Genomic DNA, 24,835 nt, shown 5'->3' on the forward strand with positions numbered 1-24,835 from the left:
CACACTACAATTGTATTACTAAAAGATACTGCTTTAATGCACTGAAATGCAGTAAGCAATCACTAGAATAACTTGTAAAAAGATGAATGTTGCTTCAAAGGAAGAGTTTTCCAATAAAGGTGGGGCAAAATTGCACTCAGTTTATGCATAGTTTAGATGCTTGTTGAAGTTGAGACTTCAGGTACAATATTTGGTGTAGTCATGAAATTGGAAGAGTAGGAGAAGAATTAGGCAAAAATTATTATAGTACTTGTAATTAATTTAGTTCTTAATCATAGGTAACCAAATAATTTTACGTGGCTTCTAGAATAAGTTTATTTTTTTAAAATATGTTTACCATTTCTTGTAATTAAGACAGTTTGCAAAATTTTAAATGCAATGAAGAGAGTAGCAAAGGCCCCATAGTGTTTATAATTGATACACTTAGTACTTACTTACAAGCCTAAGGTTTTGTGTCACATTTAGCCTTCATTCTAAGGAAGCAAAGCATATGCAGTAAATCTGTCCAGGCATTTTGTCAGTCTGCTTGCTATAAACTAGGTCTAATAGTACAGAAGTTGCTCTGTTCTTAGAAACCTTGTAAGAATTTGAAGCTGGAGGAGGAGAGACACTTAACTGCTCCTTCCCTGGACAGGATCACAGGTACAAGTCCCCTTTTGGCTTCTGTTTGGCCACGCAGCTGCTGGTAGCTCTGCAGTAGCTGAGGCACTGTGGTGCTGGGTGCCAGAGGGGCACGTGGGAAGGAGGTGAGTCTCAGCACATCTTTTGGGGAGTGAGGAGGAAAGCTGCAGATAGGTCAAGGGGCCATGGGAAACCCTCAGGTGCTGCCTTCAGGACTCAGTGGGATGATGGAAGGGAAGAGCAGTGGGGAGGAATGTTACAGTTTCTGGAGGCGGGAGCTTGGCACAGTTTGGAAGAAGATGCTGAGGTCCTGGGACACGAGTTCTTTAAAATCCCATGTTTGATTAGTTCTGCTGCTGACACCTTGGGGGGGTTTCATGTCCTTTTTTGATCTGTTTTAGAGACTGAGGTTACACTACTCATCATGTATTTTTAATGTAACAGTTACTTGTTGCAGGTACCCAGTTTTGCTTAACTGGAAAGAACATGTTTTCTTTGACTTTACTTAACTGCCTAGCTAAAGCCATCCGTTTTCATTGAGGAATTAGATTGCTCTGAGGGCAAAGGAAAATAATGCCCCTACTCTGGGGTTCAACTGGCTGCTGGGGAGGAGTGTGAAATGGAAGGATTAATCAGGTACATGCCAAAAGGAACCCTAACAACAGGTCTTTTCTCTGCAATGTACAGCTCTGTGACCTTCAGCCACTTCGAAAGAATTTACTCTGTTTTTGTGATGCCTGCCTGTACAGGATACATTACCACAGCAGTTTGAGGTTCATATTCCTTTTCATATACTACATGCATTTTCTCAGAAAACAACTCCACAAAAGTACATTTTTCCATCCATTATCTTTGGTTTATTTGAAGTCACTACGTTTAACTCTGGACAACACTGCATGACCCAAGGAAATAACTTGTTTGTTTTCTTAGCAAAGTAGTTAAAAGATTTCCCTTATTTGCAAAGTCATCTTCTATTGATTTTAACATTTTCTGTGAGTTTCCAAGCTCCCTAAGTGGTAAAGCCTCTTAACTGCTTATTCTATGATCCTGGCCACTCTAACTCTGCAGGTAGCTTTACAAACACCCAACATCTGCTGTGAGGGCTGGGTTCTGCCATGGCAGAAAGAGCCTGGGGGATCTGTACCCGGGGAGGGGCACGGTCTCCTGAGCTGAGGTGGTCTGGAGGAGTCGAGGTGGCCCCACAGAAACCAGATGTGCTTTAGGGATTAAAGCCTTGGTGAGGCTGGATGTGTGCTCGACTGGTATCTGCAGCTTGTGGGGCAATTGCATTTTGTAAGGAATGAAGAGGATTAGCAAGGGGTTCTCACTGACATGACTCACTCAGCAGTGAGCTTGGCTATTTGGTTTTAATGACAGAGGAACTTTGGAGGGGATGAATATTAACTGCAAAAGTCTCTTTCCCTTAGATTTTTGGCCCCCTCTATTTCATCTATTCACAAAACTTAATTAAATGAATGTGGAAAAAACCAGCCCTAAGTAATGAAGCCTGCATCTGATTTCAGAGGAATGTGCTTTTAGCAGTAGAATTTACATTTTTCAGATAAGGTTGGTATGCAAGTTAAAAAGACAAAGCCATCTGCTACTGAAATACAGAGACTTGTGACTATTTTGGCTCTTGTCTGAACTTCTGCCACAGATTCTAGACTCACTTGTGCTAAGACTTTATTAAGATAATGTCTTCAAGAGAATGTAATCTTTCAGAATTCCTCAGTTTAATATGAGATGAGAAATCCCATGCAAATAATGGATTGTTAGAATTTAGTGGCTGAAGCAGACTGTTTGAAATGGTTAGCACTTAGAGAGCTCAGTTCTATGTCAAACCACTGCCTTAAATTCATGTTAGCAGTTCAATCCTCCTTGCAGTGCTAACTACTCACTTTCAGAAATCACAAGCATTTCTTCCACAGGTCAGAAATGTCCCTGTGATTATCTGGCTAGACACATGAGCAAGAGTTTGTGAGCTCCTTTTGGCTCAGGATACCAGGCTCTGTCACAAACAATAAAGTTGCCTGTCTGAGCTCTACCAGCTCTTGCCTAAGCTCTTCTGACTTGTCAAACAGCAGAACCTTTTAAATAATTTACAAGCAGGTGGTATAATAAGGTCGTTACTTCAGTTATGGAAGCATCTGGATGAGAGGGACAGTACATTTTGTTGGGGGTTTTTCTCTCAACCCTTTACAGTATCTCTGGTTACCTGAATCTTGATTATAACAAAGCACTAATTATTTGTACTGAAAGGCCTCATGGATAGTGGAAAATTCAAACATTGCATACACAGGTGAGCTAACAAGAGAAGTTTTGAACAGGTAAAGTACAAGCTTAAACAGAACCACATCTTAACCTATTCCATTACTCCTAAAGAACATCAAAAGTTGTTTGTATTGTGGAATAAAATTACTTCTTATATGCTATGATGCACTAAAGGCAAATGACTGAAATATTAAAATAGTTCGGTATAGAGGAAGGACATTTTATCAGAATCAGCTAAAAAAATAGTATATCAAATCAGAAAATTAATTTCTGATAGCATTAGAATATCAAAGCTGTGTTACCATTTGATTATTGTCCTATATGGATACAACATGTCTATATTCTTTCCAAGGCTCTTGCTATTCCTTTTTCTTCTGTTAATATTGGACAAATCATACACAATCTTGACTTGTATCTTTAAAATAACCTTGCTTTTTCTGATACTTAGTCATGATGCTCAAATTGGAGAAGCATTTCCTTAAACACCTTGTATCATAGATATAACCTGTAGAGAGAATGGAATATATAGCACCTATTCAACGTATAATTTGTGTGCATTTTTAGAAGAGGAAAGACATTTATGAACAGAATTCTAGTGTATTTTTGGAGACCATCATTGCACAGTTGCTTGCATACAGGATTAACCCCTAAGGATAAATGAGAGAAATATAAATTTGCAGTAATCTCGGTAGGGAAGAAGGAATTCTGGTTTTGCATATCTTTTATCCTATTTCATGTCCTTTCTTATAGGATTTGCTTGAGGTCTGAGTTCTCATATGTAAATAGGCTTGTCTTGTCTCCAGTGCTTTGTGTGGTTACACAATAGGACTTTTTGTCACTTATCACTACCCAGTCATTCAAAAAGTCCTTTCTGTTTCTGTTGCAAATGCAGGACTGTGAGGCTTTCAATGTTCCTTCTTCTCATAGAGAATAATACTCTTTTCTGTGCTTTCGAATGCAGGTGTGTAGAGGCAGAATACATCAATCAGTGTTAGAGAAGCCAAGCATATCTCGTTATTACCACAGACATTTATTTATATAAGCACCTGCTAAAAAGTGTGCCCACTAATGAAAATTTACCCTACATTTTCGTTTGCAAATTAGGAAGGAGTTTGTATGATGCATTTATTCTCCAGGAGCAGAGATCTCAATGCACCATGCCCATTCTCTCATTCCCTGAATTACTTTCATTTGTAGGCACTGATTGTATTTTTGTTTCAGCGTAATGGTGTGTTAACCAGTGCCCGTGTCCTTACAAAAAGTCTGTCGTACATCTAAAAAGGTGCAGGCTGCCTTATTCATTTAAAATTAAATCTTTAATGCTTTGTGGTCCTGCAGCCAAGGAATTTGATGGATTTTTGTGTCACTGGTTTAGCAAGGCTAAGCAGAGGGTAGCGGAATAGGAAGAATGCAACCTGGATAATAAAATTGGAGGACAGAAACTTTTTAAAAGACCAAGCCACCATCTTCACAATCGATTCCTCAAGTAAAATCCTGTATTTTCACAACATCATATTGCTTGAATAAATGGTCATAGTTGAAAAACAACTGGGCATCAAACTGCTACTACATGCAATACGAACTGATAGGTCTCCTAATTTAGGAAAGGCAGTTTAGGTTTGGTCTCTGAGAGCCAGAATCTCTGCCTGCCAGGGAGAACATCTGTCAGGAGTGCCTATCCATCCCAGTGGCTGGCGGAAGGACCAGGTGACCTCTGAGATCACTTCTAGCCCTGTCTGATTCTGTGAAAACAAAACGGTTCCCAAGGGGGAGGCAGAGGCAGCTGCCTGCTCAGGACAAAGAGCTGAGCCTTCAGGAGCAGCTGCTGCAAGGAGTTTAGGGGAGACAGCACTTTCCAATATAATGGCATGAAGTGACAGATGGCACCTTCCACCCTGCCATTATAGTGAGGAAGGATCTGCGCACGAGGGCTTCCTGTTTTGCCATCCTCTATTAGGTCGTGTTGGAGAGGATTAAAAACACCTCTCTGAACTTTCAGTCAAAGTGCTTGTGCAGCTGAATTAGATTAGAATCACCATGCTGGCATTTTGTTACATAAAAGAAGCTGAGTAACAATGAGAGAAGGGAGACGTGATCTCTGCATGCTTCTGATACTGTTTTATCAGGGACATGATTTTTTTTTTTAAACTGATACAATCTGTTCTGTTGCACAATACTCCAACTATTGTGGGAGGAAGGTCCCTTTATTGCTGGTGGCCTTTTCCTTCACTGTAGAACCTTTAAACAGACAGAAGCTGCACCATTTCATACATAGATAAGGCAGAAAATGCTCAGGCTATAGGAACAGGATTGACCTTCTCTCTCTTTCCATCTCCACACACACACATAATTTACATAAATTGCACAATTCACTTGAGCAGAAAACTTATTTTAGGAAAAAATCCACTTGAAGTGCAAAATACATTTGAAAAGATGAGAGTTTTAGTACAAACTAAGTCTTGTCATGTGGTTGTGTATAGAAATTAATACCTGCCATTATGTTTGTCCACAGCAAAGTTAATTTGCTTCTCTAAAGAAAAGGGTTCAAATAATGTCCACCATTCCTGAAAAAATTCTTCATGAATCATCATGTGTTTTATTTTCATTTTGCTCTCTCCCATGACAAAATGAGTAGGAGATGGATTGTGCTTTCCTTGCTCTGCAACCCATCTGCCATTTTCACACTATTAAGTAGGATAAATGTCCTTAGAGGGAAACAGATTCCTGCTTTGGATAAATTTATAAGGTGTATGCTTCATGTGATGCATTCACTTTTGGTCTCTGTCCTGCAAAATGCAAGACATTTTTCTGGTGCTGGTATGTGGTATGTCATTATCCAGTGGATGTTCTCAATGGGAAATGTTTTCTTCCTAGTTATTACTACACTTCTGTTGGCTTTTGATTTTCAGTGATCAAAAGAAGGCTGTAGCCCTAGTGAGAGGGACTATCTCTACTGTAGCCAAGACATGATACATATGTGGCTTTGATGGTTGAACCAAAGCTTCATTCTGGAAGTGAAGTGAGAGACCAAAGAAAGGATCAAAGTTAAGGAGTGATGCATGTATGATGGCATCAAATGGGCTGCAGCTCGCCTGGCAGGGAATTACTCTAAAGGTAACACCCACAGATGTTTACAGAGTGAATAAGCAGTTCTGAGGAAGGAGTGCAAAGTGAGTAGAAGTGCTTCTATGTTGTTGAGGTTTTGTTTTTTTAAAATCCGTGAGATGTTATTGAATTTATTTACTGAAGACACCAATGGTTTGTAGTATTTTTTTAAGAAATATTTTCCTGCAAAATGTACCAGTGCTTTCTACCTCAAAGTCTCAAATTGTCAAATTAATACCATATCTTTTCCTTTTAGATAGATGAAAGTAAGATCAGCTAATGTGCCAGTTCCCTTTGCTCCAAGTTTTTTAACTAATTTCAGATTTATTTTGGCACACAACAGCTGCAATAACTTCAAAATCATAATAAGAGATTAATGATTTACTGTATATACCCCTAAAAGTCTTCAGATATGTACATTCCAGAATTGCATGCCAGTGAGGGTCGGAATTAAAGGTGCCCTTAGTATAACAAAGACTTTAAACATGCCACCTTTAATATTCACATTCTCTGGCTCCTGGCATGTCTGCTTCATATCTGACATTCACAGTGTTGACTGACTCCTAACAACCTGCAGCTGAAAGGACTTAATGCTCTTCATCTTTCTAAGCAGACATGAACAAATTAATCCTCCCCCAAATCCTGTGATGGTGGAGATACAATCATTTATGGAGCCACATCTATGACTCGCTCAAGGTCAAAGCACTGGTTGGTCTTAGAGCCAGGATTAGGATTCAGGTCTTAATTCAGGTCCCCAGTCCTGTGCTCAGAGAGCCATGGCACGCACTTCTGTGCAGCAAAACAGTTCCTCTGCCTAAAAAATGTCCTCAGAATTACAGTTGGAGATTGTAAGGGGATCATCTGGATTTATTTCAGCAGCAGCCAGCACATGGAATAACTCTTAAGTTCACACTCTTAATGCTTCTATGTAAAGGAATTTAAACCACATTTTTACCCAGGGAAAAAAAACCAAACCAACCCAAACAATACCTATTATTTTAATGAATAGCAATTAAAACATCATTAGCAGTATTCCCTAGTTGCTTTGCAGACCTGTCATTTGTCTACACAGAGCTCAAAAAAGCTTTTCAAATTTAGGACAGCAGATCATGTTTAGGAAAAAAATTTTATGATGCTCCTTATGTTCATATCTTCTTTCTTGCCACCTTCAGCATTAATGGAAAGACTACGAAGGCCAGAACAGCTAAGAGAAAGGAGAGAAAATGGGAATCTTGTTATACACAGCCTCCTGCAAATTTTAACTTCAGAAACCTGAATTTCAATTAAGAAACAAAAATCCTATTGATTTTTAGCAGTGGAGGAATGCATTCATTCTCTCTCTTGCTCATGAATTTTTGCAGAGCTCAACTGACTCAGAATAATCCCAGCTTGTGGGACTATTTAGGCTTTTAAGAGACGTAGTCCTGGAATAATTTGTATTTTATAGCTTTTGTGGTTATATCTTGAATTGGCCTTGATACAAAGTCATCAAAACAAATACTCTGTGACCTGTTTTTCATCCCTAATTTCATTCTCACATTTCTCCAAAATGAAGATGGATATTCATTTTTAAAATCTTGGATTTGTGATTTTAAAAATCAAAAATTAATCAAAGAACACATATGTAAGAATATCTGTGTGTTCCTTCCAGTTTTGAACTCAACAGAGGTTTCCTTATCAACAGAGGTTTCCTTATCAACTCCAGATGGCACTGCAGTGCTGAACACCACCCGACTGGAGAGGACTCAAGGAATGCAGAAGCAGGCGAGCCCCAGAGAAACAAGGGCCTGCTTGTTTTATGAGAAATCAGCTAATGTTTTCCAGTACAGATGTCCCGCTTTACTTTCAGTTTGGTGAAGACTGGGGTAACAAATGGCTGCTTATATGCCTCTGAGAGAGGACTTGTGTGGAAGAAAGGGCTCCCTTGTCTGTATGTGCAGGAGGTCACAAGGGTAGTAGCCCTTGCACCAGCAAAGCCTAATGCAGCACACACTAATGCAGAATGAAGGGAGAAGCTCTGCTGTTGCACAGCTCTTCCAATTCACTGATTAATTCTATTGCTGTACAATTGATAATTCTGCCTTATAAAAGTGTATTTTCAAGGCTTTTGTGCAAATCATTGAAATAATGAAGTTATTGGTATTTTTTCTAGGGAAACTCATAGACTTTACTGCTTGGAAGACATCTTTTGCTATGTTGTCACTTAGACTATGACAAAAATGTCTGCCATAAATACTACTCTTCTTTCATGTTCATCATTTGTAAACTTGGGACTAGAATGGTTTTGTATTTGCTTAATTATACACTCAAACATCTATACTGCATATTTTCTTATATATGTTTTTGAGATGGTATCTCCTTAGTTTTTATTGCCATCTTAATTTTGTAGAAGTCTGCCAGACTCCTACCTTCTCTTTTAACCCTCCTTAGCTGTCACTGTAATTCTCCAATTTTGCATGCACTAATTTCTAAATACTTGCTACGTGGCCTGTGGACCCACAGAAGTTCCCAGCTCCCACTGTGCAATCACTGAGCTGTTGCTCAATCCAAGTCTCAGTAACACCCCTGGTTCTTCTGTGCATTTCATGCACTGGAGTTCTGGATTTTCCCCATAGGCCACAATTCCCCTTCTCATTCCAAGCAAAACTCAAAGAATTTCTATAGGTTCACCTCCAGGCTGCTGTATTTTTATCTCAAATAAATCCTCTCCTATAAGTTAATGAAACAAATGATGATATATAGAAAGGACTATTTGCCATCCATCTTCCAGCAGAGGTAACTGTTTCATTACAAAAAGTTTATGGAAAAAAGGTGAGTTCAATAGACAAAATGGAGTAAAAGCAAGAGAGATGTGATGGTTTTAAACAGGCAGAACCTTAAAAAAGTCTTGGTTCTCTCTGAAACACCATGTAGTGTATTTGTCATGTTAGTTTTGGTAAATGAGTAACTTTAACACCAAACAATGCTGAATGCCCTACATTACTAATGATGCCTCTGGAATGAGAACCTGTACCACACCTGCTTTTGTTCCACAGCTCTGTAGCTTTTAATTGTCTTCTCTTGCTTCAAAGTTGTGTAAGGGCAGTGGTGGCTCCTGCCAGCATTACAGAGTGCATAACTGATACGTTATCACTGTATGTGACACAATAGGTAAACACTGCTTCTTTCAGAGTGTTCGTATGTGTTCTGAACACCATTCTCGGTGTTCTGAAAAAAAAATACTTGAAATCAGTTTTTAAAAATTCAAAATGAAGTTTAATTTAAGAAGACTGTCCTCAAATAAAATTTATATACATTGTATTTACAATTTTGCTGCTGACAACATCATGTTTACATATAATAATCTGCATTAGTTACACCTTAAATGGGTTCCATTCAGCCTCTAGACTGAAACCTGTGCCAGACCAAATAGCTGAAAAAAAACCCAAACAAAAATCCCCTTTTGTAGGGGGTATAGATAACCATGACACATATGATGAATATTAAAAAAAAAATCTATATCCTAAGAAGAATAAACCAAAGCATTGTTGTTGAAAATCAAAACTGGCATTAGAAACCTTGCACATTTTCCTCAAGAGACATCCAGAATTGTGGTGGATTGACCCAGTCTGGATGTCAGATGCTCACCAAAGCTGTTCTGTCACTGCTCAGACAGGCACAGGAGAGAAAGTAAAAGGAAAGGCTCATGGGTCGAGATTGAGGATGGGGAGAGTTTAGTCACCAGTTACTGTCATGGACAAAACAGATTTAACTTGGGGAAATTAATTCATTACCAATCAAATCAAGAGTCCCATACTTTAAAATGTTGCAATTTGAGTTTTTTTGCTTTCTCTGACAGGCTCAGGACGTTGCAAAGTGTAACACAAACGACAAAAGTGCTGTCAGCCTTTGATTTAATAAAAGAATCAGCAACCATTTGCTTTTCTGATCAAGTAACTTGCATAGCATGGGCAGTTCCATCAGACAAACATGTTTGATGTCTTCTGTGGTCATAATCTAGACTTGCTCTAAACCTGTTGGGGATTAACTTGAATGTTAATTTGCAACTTGGATGTTGCAAAATGCTTTTTGATGCATTCTGGAAAGCACAAGACATGAGACAGTATCTGAGGAAAACAAAGAATGGAAGTAATCCCTATGGATAGTACAGCCTTCCAGAACTCAAGAAGGAGAGTTAAATATTGGATGGAACAAATGGAAACTGGTCTGCACAAAAGTGAGTTTTTGTCCTTATTACTGTCTTGTGGAAACTGATTCTGTCAGTTCCTTTGTGGGCCACTTAGCTCTCCTTTTGCTTGCCGTTGAAGAAGATTAAATGTTTCTTCATTAATTTAGGCTTAAACATTTTTGTTTGTTTGTTTCTTTTTAAAATACGACTCTATTGCTGTATGGCCTCATGTCAGTTTTTTCAGTTTTTGCTTGCACTAAATGTACAGCCAGATGAGGACTGGGCGTGGGAGATGTGACTTAAATGCAGAAGCAGCAGTATCCCAAACAACCCTGCATGTTGGGGATCAGTCCTTTCACTCTCTCTTCAGCTTTCAGAACAGAGCAGCATTTATGAGATCACACAAAATTTCAAGCCAGTTTAAACCTATCATTCCTAGAGATTACTCTCGAACTAGAAATGTTATTATTTTGGATTGCTACACAAACATTCCAGAGAATGCAGCTTGGTTTTCCCATAGTAGTTCCACTCTGAAATACTTGCCTTTTCTCTAATAAACTATTTGCAAATGTTCACTTTTCTCTTTGAAAATCTGGTTTTGCGGGAATATAAATTTTGGCTTTTACATTTTTCCACTAACTCCCTTCCTCTTAAGGGAACAATTCATCCTCCTCTCTCTGCCAAAATGCACTGATTGGTAGCAGGGCTGGGTTTTTTTAGTGTACCTTTCCTCTTACAGCCACAGCTATGCAGCCAGATTTATAAAACTGTTAGGATAGTGAGACATTCATATTTTTAATGGGAAAATAAACAACCTAAGGCTGAAGTTTCATGGCTCGGCACAGTAAATAGCCAAACTTCTAACATTTTTTTGTTATCAATCACCTTCTTTATCCCTATGAAAACAGTGTTTTTGGAGCCTGCTGGCAGAGATCATTCTTAAAAAATTATCATCATGTTGTTGGTATTTCTTCACTGGGCTGACATTTCAAACATCCCATCCCATTTTCTGGAACAAGCAGACCACACCATTTTCCAAAATTAATCCAAAGAAGATGGCAAACCAAGGGAGTATTCGGTTCAAGTTCAATGTAACTGCAAAAGAAAACAGAAGAAATTTATCATGTACCATTTAAGATCATAGAAATCATGTGAGAATTCATATTAATTTGTGTGTATACGAAATCACATAAATTTGTTAAAAGTCTGCATTCCAAAGACATGAATAAAATTAATATGAATTTTTCAGAAACTCAAAAGAATTCTATTTTATGTTTCAATGATCCATGAGTTGCCTCAAATTGTAACAGATGGATCTGGTGGATATAATACCATATATACAAAGAGGTGATGGTGAGATAAGAGGTACTTTTTTCTTCCTTTTAAAAATATTTTTTGTTCCAATCATTTTCTATTAAAGAACAGTTTTAAACTAGAGCTATTTCAGTCATGTATCTGATATAGATTAAAAAGATAACAATAATAATGACTTCTGTAACATCAGCAGTCTCTCACACATATTCTATATATATAATAAAGTAATAAAAACGCAAAAATGTACCTCTAATTGCCTGAGAGTTTGATATCAAGACAAACACTTTTATAAATGCAAGGCACAAAGGTGTGTAGTCGTGCTCCCAAATAACAGCTGGAATTAGCAGAAGCTTTCCATAGGTGGACAGCAGCAGTGCTTTGAGAAGTAAAATGAAGTCAGACTTTCTTTTCAGCATCTCAGGTGTCATCCACCACAAGGTAATAAAAATGCCAATGAAAAATGAAGTTTGTTCTAGAAGGAAATAAGAGGCATTGGAAAGAGAGAACAAAATGCCAAAAATCAAGTCCAGTTCTGAATGAATTTCAGTAAAATGACATGTCCCAAATGCAACTGATTCACTTTCAAAAGCTATGGGTAAATACAAGTGTTCTCTATCTCCTGTGTTCCTCTTAATAGCCAAATATTCCTTAAACCAATTCAGTATCATGACACTCAGAATAATTCTATCACAGGATTCTATCTGTAGGATTATCATATTCGTGATTTCTGACTCCAAAGAGCACAAGAATTTAAGCATAAGAATCTCTTCACTTTTACTTCTTCACTTTTACCAATCTTACCTAAAGAAGCTATGCCAAACATTCTATAAAAATCCCATTCTTTGGCATATCTGATTAAGTCATCAGGATCTGTATTTTGGCTTGAATCTTGTAGTTGCAACCACCTGAGATAAGCTTCACAGAGCAAACAAAATATGCAGAGCTTCCCATGAATCTGGTAAATGAAAGAATAATAAAAGGAGTAGTATTAAACAGCATAAATTAAAGCATTAGTATGAAATCAGTATTTAAAATACATTTCAACACCTCTACACAAACTCTGTAGGTGTATTATTTTTCTTTACAATATAAGCAAAATTACTTCTGTTGAGCCACTAGTTTAGCACATCATCCTTTTAATACCTGTTAACGTGATAGTCAAATTACAACATGTACAAAACTGCATGAAGAATTCTGTACAGAAGAAGGTATATAACTGTGGTTAAGTCCTGATCCATACTATTTTAAAATTGGGAAGGCTGTTCAGCTAGGATTGGAAAACCAAAATTGTGCCATCACTAGTAGAATTATACTACCTAACATTTCAGTTTAAGGGCAGCTCCTCAATTCAGCAAACCGGTTTAAGTATCCTTGTTTCTCTTTTTCCCTGTGACAATCTCCATTACAAGAAATTGTGTAAGTTATACCAAAGTATTTCTTAGTTCATATAGGGGTGAAGCACCAAAAATAAAGGGAGCAATATAACCAAACAAAACTATTGAAAGTATCTTCTGAAGTGACATCATAAATTATATGTTGTGAGGGTCAACAGTTAGCATGTTTCCACATTATACAGTCTACAAGCCAGAGCATATATGAGGTGATTTCTGGTTTTATACAGATTTAAACAAGCCATAACAATTTCTGTGCATGGATTTTACTTTTTCCATTGGAGGTAAGTTATGCCAACTGCACATATATGCACAGGCTTTGCCAGTTTAAAATTCAACTCAATTTATTTGAATAGATGAACTTTTCACAGACAGTCCTTCCAGAAGCCTCACAGAAAACATCATTACCAGTCTCCAGAAGCACTGAATTAATTAAAAATATTTAGATAGATTTATGCTTGAAAGATGAGACAAGTGTTTTTATCTACACTGCTTAAACTGGACTGGCTAAGAGGTACCAACATGAACACAGCACACACTTAGGCTAAGAGATTTTGCTCTAGATTAGCTTCCCTCTCCTGGGAAATGAGTCCTTATAGTAAAAATATGCAATACTAAAAAGCTACATCTCTACACTCCAGCCTGGCCAGCCCAACTATGTAATTCTGCATCAACCACTAAGTGAAAGCCATCATCTGGCTTTTGAGGGCATGGTTAATTACACGGGGAGAAACTTGTGAGAAATCAGTATAGTAGGTTTAACTGGCACAGTATTGTTAATTTGGTATGTTATACTCCTATTGCTCATTTCAAATTGAATTGTTTCCAACAGAAATTTAATTTGGAAATTAATTTGCAATTAGATCTTTCTCTTACAGTGGAATTTAGCACGTCATCCTTTTAGCATCAATTAACATGACAGGTGGATTAAGAGGGCGTAGAAAACTGCATGAACAGCTCTTTGCAATTCCTTCTCTTTAACATGTAAGATAACTTTGTATTTGTTGGTACTGCAGCATCACTTCTGTGAAGACAGAAGCTGTCTTAGTGACAGTGGGAATTTGAGATTCCATGTATTCTATTCATGATATAACGGGTTCAGCTTGCTGAAATCTGTGGAAGGGCAGGAGATGAACAGTCCTTAAAATTTTACAACCATTACAATCGGCTCACCAAGTCTAAATATATTTTTAACAAAAAAAGTCACAAGGCAGAGACATAGCAACTTACATTTATCTTTGTATTGAAAAGAATGTGTCTGTATGCTTGTGCTTTGCATAAAACGGCATTAATTAAGATGATAACAGGATCATACTCAATGTATTTATCCACAGGTTTCTGGCAGGATTTCTGAAAATCACAAAATAAGAAAAATTAGGGGGGAAAAAAAGCAAAGGAAGAGTTTATAAAATTTTCCTCTCATCTTAGTACAACTGGATAAATTCAAACTAGCAATTCAATTATTATTAGTCTTTCCCTGATGTCATCTTCATTTTCAATACAGTTTTAATCCATCCAGAAAAACTGCTTCTCCTCCCTTGACACAACAGTTGACACACTGACTTCCCTTATAAAATAGAAAGATTTATTATTGAATTTTACAGGCTTTGGATTAAGATTGATAATGAACTATGCAGGAATGGACTTAGTTATCATTTTGTGCTCCATTGATGCAAAAAACCAAACTACTTTCTCAAGATTGAAATGCACCAGTATCATGCTAAAGGTTAACTGATCATGGCTCATCTACTGGGTATTTTATTTGTGTTATTTTGGGTATTTTTAGAAAGAAAACTAATTTCTTCTATCACTTCCTTATTTTCAGTGATGCTTTATCCTCCTATCCTACCTTTTTCTTTCTTTGAAGGAGACAGTAAATGTTTTTTGCTGTTGCACTGTTCTTCCATACTGTTAAATTGTCTGGATGTTTCAACCAGTTTTCCATCATTAAGCAAACACCAATACACTCAGAATACTGATAATGTAGTTTTCACACAGCCCTACAGCCAGAGTTAGTTGCCACTGAACAGTGGTAGGACACTAGACCATCACTTCTCCAACCCACCTGCTGGTTCCTGCTGTGTCTGCTAGAGAGGTTATTTCACCCAGACCACTGGGAACTGCTGGTCATCAATCCCCTCCAGCTTTATTGACTTACCTGCCTGCCTGATCACGCCTTGATTTGACTGAGGGCTAATAAAAGGCTGTTATACTGTGAGCAGGAGGGTTAAATAATCTTACAAAAGGCTCATCTAGCAGACCTGAGGAGGAAGTAACTTCTAGCAGAGAGCTGAGGAGCAGCAGAGGAGCAGCAGCCACCACTTCAGCTCGGACAAGTGCACTTGCAGAAGGATGCTCTCCTGCAGGCCAGCTTTCCCCTGCTGCTAATCCTCCAGTCTGGCTACTTGTTTCCTCCAAGCCCTCCTCAGCTAATCTTGGTCCTCCAGCCCTTCAAGTTAGCTGCCATGCTGAGAACACAACAGTCATAGATATTCTCCCTGTTTCCATTTTAATGAGTACGTGGTGGCACACTTCCAGAAGAGAAATGTTGGCACACCACTTTCTGAAATGCTAGAACAGTCAAAAATGCAGCATCAGACAACACACACCTACAGACAAACTCCCAGGACAGAACATAAAGGTTTTTCAATTTTATAGAGATTAATTTTTCTGTCATACAAAGACCAACTAAGTATCACACTGCTGCTCACTCACCCTGCAATAGGATGAGGAGGAAGCTCAGAAGAAGGTAAAACCCATGGGTGGTGAAAAGAATAGTTTCATAATTGAAACAATGTAAAATATAATAATAATAGTAATGAAATGGAAGATAATAAGAGAGAACGCCCAAGAGAAACAAGAGCTGCACAACGCAATTTCTCACCACGCCCTGACCAATGGTCATTCTATCCCTAAGCCGAGATCGGCCCCTCCTGGCCAACTCCCTCCAGTTCATCTCCTGGGCAGGAACTCTATGGGATATGGAATATTCCTTTGGGCAGTTTGGATCAGCTGTCCTGGCTGTGCTTCCTCCCAGCTCCTTGTGCACCTGCTGGCTGGCAGAGCATGGGAAACTGAAAAGTCCTAAACTCCGTGTAAGCACTGACAGAAACAACTAAACCATCTGTGTGTTATCAACCTTATTCTGATTCTGAATCCAAAACACAGCACTCTACCAGCTACTAGGCATAAAATTAAACCAGCCAAAACTAGGACAGTGTCCAAAGTTAACACTGCCTTGCTATTTATCAAAATTATTTTTGTAGAATCTGAGAATGCAGAATTTCACCAGCAAATTGACTCAGCAGTCCAACATCCATGTCAAGAAAAACATCTGAACAAATGCATAAACTGAATAGGGAATGCTGCAACCTCTAATCAGTGTTTCTTGGTCCAGCTTAAAAAAAACCCTCATTTCAGTAAGACAACACTATGTATGACAATACACAAGTTAGAGGTAATGAATTTAAAAACTCCCTCAATTAACCAAAAATTTGGTAAGTGTAAAAATAAAGCAAACGAGATGGAAAAAGGACATAATTAACACAAGACCACAGTTGTAAGATTTAATAGAGTAAAAAAGAAATTGCTACTTTAATTAGAGGCAGTGTCTCGCTTCATTTCTTTCTACTGGGAAATCATGAACAGATATTCTTATAGGTGGTAATTTGCATAGGTCAAATCTCTGGGTTGATGTAGCATCGGACAATTGCACAAAAGTGCAATTTTTTTTAATAGTTTTATTCACACAAGCACTGGACCAGTCCATACAAAATAAGATTATTCAACATAATGAGTGTCATAAAGGTTAGATGAAAGGCATCCTACATACACCCAGTTTTATTATGCTCTCAAATTCTCCTGCAACAGAACATTTTTTTAACCAGGACCAAAAAATCTTTCTGAGTAAAGAATGGTATTTTCAATCAGAGGATCCCAATCAAACACTAATCAAAAAATTTGCAGTTAAGACATATTGACAAATTTTCACTGACAGCTGACATGAATTTTAGACAATGAAAATTTATCAGACCAACCGTCCAGGCAAAACCAACAATACAGAAATTTACTGCAGATATAGACGGAAACTGCTACAAATGAATCCACAAATAGCGGTGCCTTCTGCTCCACAGCTTCTGACAGCCAAATACCAAATACTTCTAGAGCTAGATGAGAGCCCTATTCTTAATATATTTTATATTCCTAAGATCCTTTATTTCTCTCTGAGTCTCTGTTGCAAGAAGGAAAAGTCCCCTGTGCTTACCCAGCCAGTGACCTAGCCAGAGTGAGTTCATCCAGGGATTTGTGAGACCCACAAACCACCTTTGCTGCAAAAGACTTGTGTGTGCACTGCTATAGACTAATTGGATGATGGCTGCTACACCATTAGTATATTACAGAACTAATATACCCTCTGGGAAAAACTTTTCCATACCTGGCTTTTTCATGATTTTTTCCAGCTATACAACTAAAACACCTGACACCAACCTTAAATGCCTAGGAAGAAAACCTGTGAGTAAAGCCTGACTTCAGCAAAATCAGTGCAGGCAAGGATTGATGCAGTTTAAGTACACATATGTTTCACTAGATAGTTTCAGCTAGTTATAGGGATGTAACTTTGAGGACACTGATAATCACTAACACTTTGAGAGAAGAGTTGGTATGAGCAGCTCAGCTATGAAGAACTGCTTGCACACTTACTTTTAGGATTTTAGTCAGGCAGTTTAGTGTGAACTACAATCCTGGTGCTCACATCTTGTTCCCCAGTGCTGTTCAGCACAGCTACACTCAGTGGCCTGGGCAGCATGAGTGAAGAAGGCACGTTTTTAACTTACTGAGCTTTTTCATCTTTGGACTTTCTCAAAGAAGTGCCTCAGTTATCATAAAAGCAGTAAAAAGAGGTAACTGGATTTCTCTACGCTTTTAGCCACTTTTCAGCTTCTGCCTTAAATATGTAATTGGCATCAGAAACAAATAACTGGTATTTTTTCTTGAAAAAATGGACACTACTTTGATTAAAAGGTACTTCAGGTTAGGCTACAGAAAAAAAATCAAGCTTCACACCATAAATTTTATTTACACATCTTTTTGTGATCTGGTAAATTTAAGGAACACTTCGAGTGTTTGATACTGACATAAAGAAGTCCCACAGATACTGCGCTCCCCTAAAAAAGGATATTAAAAATATATCAATATTCTAGCAAATTTAAATGGATATTACTTTAGGAACTGTTTGATTAATCAAATATTTAGGAAGATTTGACTACGCTTGTCTGTTGTTTAAAAAGAAATCTTCCATTTTCACAACTTCAAAGTTTGCTTAATTATCTTTAAAAATTTTAAAACCAATTAGCAAAGGCAAATTAAAAAAAAAAGAAATTTTCAAAAGCTAGTACAAGCATCTTCTTCACAGTGTCATACATGAGATTCTTTTTGATCAAAGCAATCCAAAACATTTATGGAAAGTAATGCACATTTTAACATCTCAGTTGTATTAAATGTGATCAAAAAAAGTACTGATATGTAAATTCAAACTGCATGTTTATCAGCCTTTTATGAAATACTACTCAAAAGATGTAATTCTTACTTTGTTCATCAAAGATACTCAACTTGCAAACAGTGTTCACAAATATGTGCCCAATACAATACAGGATACAAATATTTGAGAAAACACCTTCTGTCTTTGAAGGATAAAGTTTCTAAAGTATATGAACATTATTTTTGGAGTCATCTCTCTAATATTAAAACATTATTTATTTTAAAATAAAAATATTTCAGGATGTGGTTTGGAGAAAGTAAAAGAATTGTTGAAGAGGAAACCACAGGACATGACAGAAAGTAAAAACACACACTGAAGAACAAAACTGCATCCTGATCTAAAACTACCATGAAAACCACATCAGGAATACATTTGCAAATCTCTAGAAATGTCAACAAAACAGTCTCATTGTAGTATTCCTTTCTCCAGGGTTTGGAGTTTGGCAAAATTAAGCCACATTTTTTTCTGGACTACATATACAGCAAATTGTAACAACATTTACATAGGTTCCACGTGAACATGGGTCCATTTGCATAGGTTCATAGGCAAATTAAAGACTCTTGTGACAGTGCCCTTAATCCCAAATGCACCCTTAAATAATAAAACATATTAGCTGTGCTGCTTTCAGGAATGGATTCTTTATTAGGGATGCAGCCAAGTGTCATAGTAGACTGAAAAAAAAAAAAAAAGCCCAGTTTCAGATACATTCCATTTCAGAAAACAAATTAAAAATATTGTTTTATAATTTTTTCCCTGCATAATACATTGTCCAGTAGTGAGCTAGTCTGTAAATAGAGTTACATAAAATTAGCATATGTTATTTTCCAGGATGATCTTTGTACTCTTGACAGATTCTTTACCCTACCCCATAAATGCTTTGCATTCAAAGCACTTGGTCTCTCTGCCTTGCTGCAATAAAAGAGCTTTTAAATTATTTTTTAATTGCAGAAAAGCTAAATGAAGTGTGCACTGCTCAGGCAATTTTGCTTTCTTATTACAAAACACAAGGGGGATCCTGACTGTGCTCTATATATTGCAATGAGTAATTTATTTTCCTTTGTTATGGTCTGGAACATTTTTAACATTTTATTTTTAAACATAACAACATACATGAAATTGAAAACCAGATATTAAAAATGTTTGCATGCTTCTTCTTCTATTTCTGAATAAGTGAAGTTTGCTAATTTCTTTCTGTATTCATTGAACTTCACAGAATTTATTACAGGTTAGCCAAATGTGTTCCCACCCCCTGCCTCAGCATTATTGCTGTAGCAGCAGTGTTATTTGAACAGTATTTTTTTCTGACTTCTCTTAATGGTTGGTTTGTAATACACACAGTGAAGATTTGCTGTATTATTTACAGATCAATTAAATTTTAAGGGTCTCAAAATAATTACAAAAAACCTTCTCTAGAAGGAGCCACCTTGGCTTTCACCATCACTTCTCGCTCAGAACAGGGAGCACATCAGTACATTCACAGATTAGGACTAAACCCAGACCCATGAGATGCAAAGTGAGTGCCAAACCTCACCTCCATCAGAGGCAATCCTGACATGCCCACACATTCCACACCCTCCCCTGTCGCTCCTCAGTTATCACACTGAACAAAAAGCATATTGAAGAGGTCCATGTGTCTTTTGGAATGCTACTTCCACAGCAAAGTATATGCAGGATGAGAAAATGGTTAATCCACTAAATGTGAATCTCCAGCAAGAAGGAATGTGCACTGCCAGAGGTCTGGGCTAGGCTTCAGCTGAAAATAGTCTTAATTAAACAAAACAGATTTTAAAAGAAGTTACAGAACTTGAGGAATTTGTGGCAGTTAGCCACCTTGCAGAGTCATTAAGAAAAGACATGATCTTTCCAATCCAAGTGTACTGTGTGGACTTCTATGTTTTACAGAAGAAAGGTTCTTTAGTTCCTTCAGCATCCATTGCAAATTTATTCCCAGAGTGGATAGTAACACTTATGAGGTCTTTAATGCTTGCCCACATTAAAATTACAATATGGAGTTCAAAGAAACTTTTAATTATATTAAGAGCAGTAACAAATGCTGCGGGAACTAAACTAAAGCAACATTAGGCTGAATTTCCAAAATTGTGCTCTTAATATTGTGGGCTGGAAACACATGTTCCTTAATGGAAGCTTTTCGTATTTTCCTCTGGAAAAAATTCATTCTTCTCTTCAACAAATTAATAACAGAATACAAAATCATGGTATATTGTTTAGGTATTCAAATTTAAATCTTCCACCTCATAATCACACCCAGATCAGGTTAAATACATCCTAAAATAAATGTAGGGCTAGACAGAAGTTGCTGTTGGGAGAACTTAGCTTCTTCAACCTTGAGATAATTTTCCAAAAAGTGTTGAATGGCAGGGTTATCCTGAGAATGGCAAAGACCTTTGAGATGTAGATTTATTAATGTATCAAGGACAACTTTAAAATAGTATTGGGGAAAGTCTGTAGGTCAGTATGAAACAGTGATGATCTTGACAATGTTCTGCTTGTTCCAAATTTTCCAGGGCCCTGTATTTTACTTACCATATGGAACAATGTTGGGTTGTTGTCTGGTTTTTTTCCTTAAGGTGTCAGTATTTCCAGGTACTACTTGAAAATGGGAATGAAACACAAGTTCTTTTTAACCAAAAAAAAATTATCTAGATGATGCCCATTGGCCTCATTTTGAATATCAATATACAATCTTTCTATTAATTTTTCACTTCTCTCTTAATGCTACAGTGGAGTAGCAGTATTCAATGCTCTCACTCCATGAAGACAGCTGAAAAATGTTCTCAGGCTGAGTGATCACACATTCTAATCTCACCTCAGACCTTCAATTCTCTTAAATACCTTCAGCTTTTAAAAAGTTTTTAGAGGCCTACACTCTAAGTGCTATACATAACTGATATAAATGATGTTTCACACTGATAAGTGGGATCTTCATATATTTTTAAGTGAAGGCTTCAACCTAACATTATTTGCAGGTTTGATCATCAAGAAGATTCATAACATTGGCACACTCATATCACTACTCATCAAAGTCTGTGAAGGGTATCAAATGACACTCAGTACTTGACTATTTTTTGTTGTCAGCAGCATGATGATGAACAACTTTCCAGGTCTCTGGTCAGAGCACAGCCTTGCCTGCATGGAATAGAATGCCTGCAGAGAGTTGGTACAGTGAGAGAACTATCCTTACAGATTAAAAAGAAAAAGTAAACCAAGCATTGCTCTATTAGAAACCATGAGGCTTTGGTAGCTGGAGACAAACAGCAGGGCTTTCCTGCCGTATGCAGATAAACCCGAAGTCACGTCAGTTCAACTGAAAGAATCTTTTGATCTTGGCAATCTTTCAACATTCTCATCTCCACTTTATATACCATGAGCTAACACATCTCCCACTCTCAGCACTGCCTGGGTGGCCAGAAATTGAGGTAAAGTTTTGTGATGTTATGACATGCACCACATAAGAGCTACTAGAACTGACACTGAACCTTGATGACCCGCAGCATAGCCAGAGGAAACAGACTGGTATGAGACAGTGAAAAATGGTACAGATCTGAGGCTGCATGGAGAAAGGTGGACAGAATTCCAAATTGCTAGGAATGTGTGATTATTTACTCTTTCTTTTACTCAGTTCTTTACTTTTTATATGAGTTTAGCATTTGTGATTAGCGACTTGGAGTTAAGCCTTTAATTCTACATGGTGTGCCACAGCTCCAACAGACCAGGATCTTTGGTCCTCAAATGGTTAAATGCCAAGGGGAATGAGTGCCATCTACTGGCTCCCAGGTTGCCTTAGATCTGCTTATCATCACCAGATTAATAAGCAAGAGCAAGTCGAAGTAGACTTGAATGAGGTCTCCCCTCAGCCTCCTCTTCTCCAGGCTGGATATGCCAAGTGACCTCAGCTACTCCTCATATGGATTCCCCTCTACATCTTTCATCAGCTTTGTAACCTTCCTTTAGATGCTCTCCAATTGCTTTACCATCTTTCTTACATTGTTTTATCCAAAACTGTCCCCAGCACTCGAGGTGAGGCTGCCCCAGCTCAGAGCACAGCAGGACAATTCCCTCCCTTGCCCGGCTGTGATGCTGTGCCTGATCCCCCAGGACAGGGTTGGCCCTCCTGGCTGCCAGGGCACTGCTGCTCATGTTCAACTTGCCACTGACCACGTCCCTTTAAATAATCATCACTCAGACCCTGACATTTAGGTCCAGTGGCATGGGAGCTGTGTTCCACCATGGAGCCACGCTCAGATTTGCCCTTCAGCCGGAGCCAGGCTGAGCATGCAGGCAGCAGCAGACGCACTGCAGTGCCCTGTACAGAAGCATGCAGGCCAGTCAGGACAGCTCTACCACACAGGTGCACTCAAGGAACAGGAGGAAATGATATTGGGAAGCAGAGCATATAGAAAACCTACAGAATCACAGAATGGGTCAGGCTGGCAGGGGCCACAGGGGCTCATCTGGTCCAACCTCCCTGCTCAAGCAGGGTCATCCTAGAGCACCTGGCACAGGATTGTGTCCAGATGGTTCTTGAACATCTCCAGTGAGGGAGACTCCACAACCTCTCATGACAATCTGTTCCAGTGCTCGGTCACCTGCACAGTGAAGTTCTTCCTCATATCCAGGTGGAACTTCCTGTGCATCAGTATCGGCCCATTGCCTCTTGTCCTATTGCTTGGCACCACTGAGAAGAACCGAGCTCCATCCTCCTGACACCCGCCCTTCAGATATTTATAACATTGATGAGTCTCCCATTCAGTGGTCACTTCTCAAGGCTGAACTGACCCAACTCTTTCAGCCTTTTCTCATAAGACACGTGGATTCAGGGAAAGCGGCCACAACGCTCGAGCATGGCCCAAGCCCGGCAGCAGGGGGCGCTCCAAGGGGCTCAGGCGCCCGCGTGCCACCGGGCCCACCACCACGTGCCGCGCGCCGCCACTGCCGCCTGCTGACGTCAAAGCTTCCCACGTGCACTCCTGGTCTCCCCCACTCACTGCTCGCCGCCTCGACTCACGCAGATGGAGATACGGAGCACCCCGCGCTGGTAGTCTCGGTACAGCTCCGTCGCCTCCTCGTTGCACTCGATGCAGCGGTAGGCGCCGAGCGCCGCCATGGCGCGGCAGATGCACGCCCAGCCCTGTCAGCGTTTCCACACCGCCTCCTCGTTTCCGCGTTCGGGAGCCAGCGGAGCAAGATCGCGCCGCGCTGCATCCTGGGAGCTGTAGTTTTCCTGCTAGTGCTGTACGCCCGAAAGAACCGGTGGGAAACTCCATGTCCCAGGGAGCTGTGCGGCGGCGGCCCCGTGGGTGGGGTGGCGGAGCACCCCATGTTCCCGGCCGAGGCGGCGCGCATGCGCGCTGTGAAGATGGCACCTGCCGGCGGGTTGGCGCGGGGTCCGTGGGTGTCGCTGGCCGTGCTGGCCTTGCTGGCCCGGGCCGCGCTCGCCCTTACCGAGCGCTACCCGGCGCTGTCCCTGCTCCAACAGGAGCGGCACCGGCAGCGCCACGGCCCGGCGGGGGAGTGGGCGGAACAGTACTCGGCCGAGTGCGGTGAGTCGGGGGCGTCGCCGCGGTGACCGCCTTCAGCCCCGGGGCGCGGTGCCGAGACCGCCGGAGCGGGGGCCGGGAGCGGCGGTGGTGGGGGCGGCCCGGGGCGGTGCGGGCTGCCGGCGGCCCCTCGGCTGTGCGCGCCGCTGCCGCTCGCATGGCTCAGCGGGGCATGTCGCGGGTGAGCTGCAGCGCCCAGCCCGCCGTGCCGTTGTGTGGCGCCGGGCCACAGAGGCAGCGAGCCGAGGAAAACCTCTCACCCCTGGGACGGACAAACCTTAGGTACCACATGGGAGGATCCCTGCTGCCGCACTCACCTCCCGGGCCCAGCAGCTGGACTTTGCCTGCTTTTTAATTCCTGCGCTCCGTAGTATGTGGATATGCCAGCACCCCGTGTTCATATTACTGAGTTTCTTAGTGCAAGATAAGGAGCTGCTGGAGATGATCCAGGGGTCTGGAACATCTCTCTAGAAGAGAGACTGTGGGAGCTGGGCATGTTTAGGCAAGAGAAAAGAAGACTGAGAGGGAATCTCATTAAGGTATATACATTTCTAAAAGGCAGGTGTCAAGAGGATCGTGCCAGACTTTTTAGTGATGCCTAGAAACAGGATGAGGAGCAATGGCCACAAACTAAAATATGACAAGTTCCACTTCAACTCGAGGAGGAACCACTTTTCATGAGAGTTTCAGAGCACTTGGAGCAGGCTGCCCAGGGAGCTTCTGAATTTTCCCATCTGGAGACATTAAAAACCGCCCTAGATGTGTTCCTGTGTCACCTGCTTGAGGTGACCTTGCAGGGGGGTTGGACTGGATGATCTTCATAGTTCTCTCCCAACCATATCAGTTCCGTGTTTCAGTGGGTGAGATG

The 24,835-nt window shown here is 39.8% G+C and overlaps 2 protein-coding genes across 3 annotated transcripts in view; one reads left to right on the top strand and one right to left on the bottom strand.

Annotated features, from left to right (window-relative positions):
• Window positions 1–9,229: 9,229 nt before the first annotated feature.
• ARV1 (ARV1 fatty acid homeostasis modulator) lies at window positions 9,230–23,581 on the bottom strand. Its single transcript, XM_014875387.2, has 5 exons — window positions 23,436–23,581; window positions 14,101–14,220; window positions 12,281–12,434; window positions 11,727–11,951; window positions 9,230–11,260 (listed from the first exon to the last, which is right to left on the bottom strand). Exons 1-5 carry the CDS (start codon window positions 23,532–23,534, stop codon window positions 11,154–11,156), a joined length of 705 nt encoding a protein of 234 aa, XP_014730873.1. The 5' UTR covers window positions 23,535–23,581; the 3' UTR covers window positions 9,230–11,153.
• Window positions 23,582–23,765: 184 nt separating this feature from the next.
• TTC13 (tetratricopeptide repeat domain 13) overlaps window positions 23,766–24,835 on the top strand; it is a 40,054-nt gene continuing 38,984 nt past the window's right edge. For both annotated transcript variants that reach the window (XM_014875376.2, XM_088161483.1), the window contains exon 1: window positions 23,766–23,970. In XM_014875376.2, the coding sequence (XP_014730862.2) occupies window positions 23,772–23,970 (199 nt within the window). In that variant the 5' untranslated portion in view covers window positions 23,766–23,771. The remainder of the gene's footprint in view (window positions 23,971–24,835) is intronic.

This window comes from Sturnus vulgaris, chromosome 3 (assembly GCF_052056855.1).
Source record: "Sturnus vulgaris isolate bStuVul1 chromosome 3, bStuVul1.hap1, whole genome shotgun sequence".
In the NCBI taxonomy this organism is placed as follows: Eukaryota; Metazoa; Chordata; class Aves; order Passeriformes; family Sturnidae; genus Sturnus; species Sturnus vulgaris.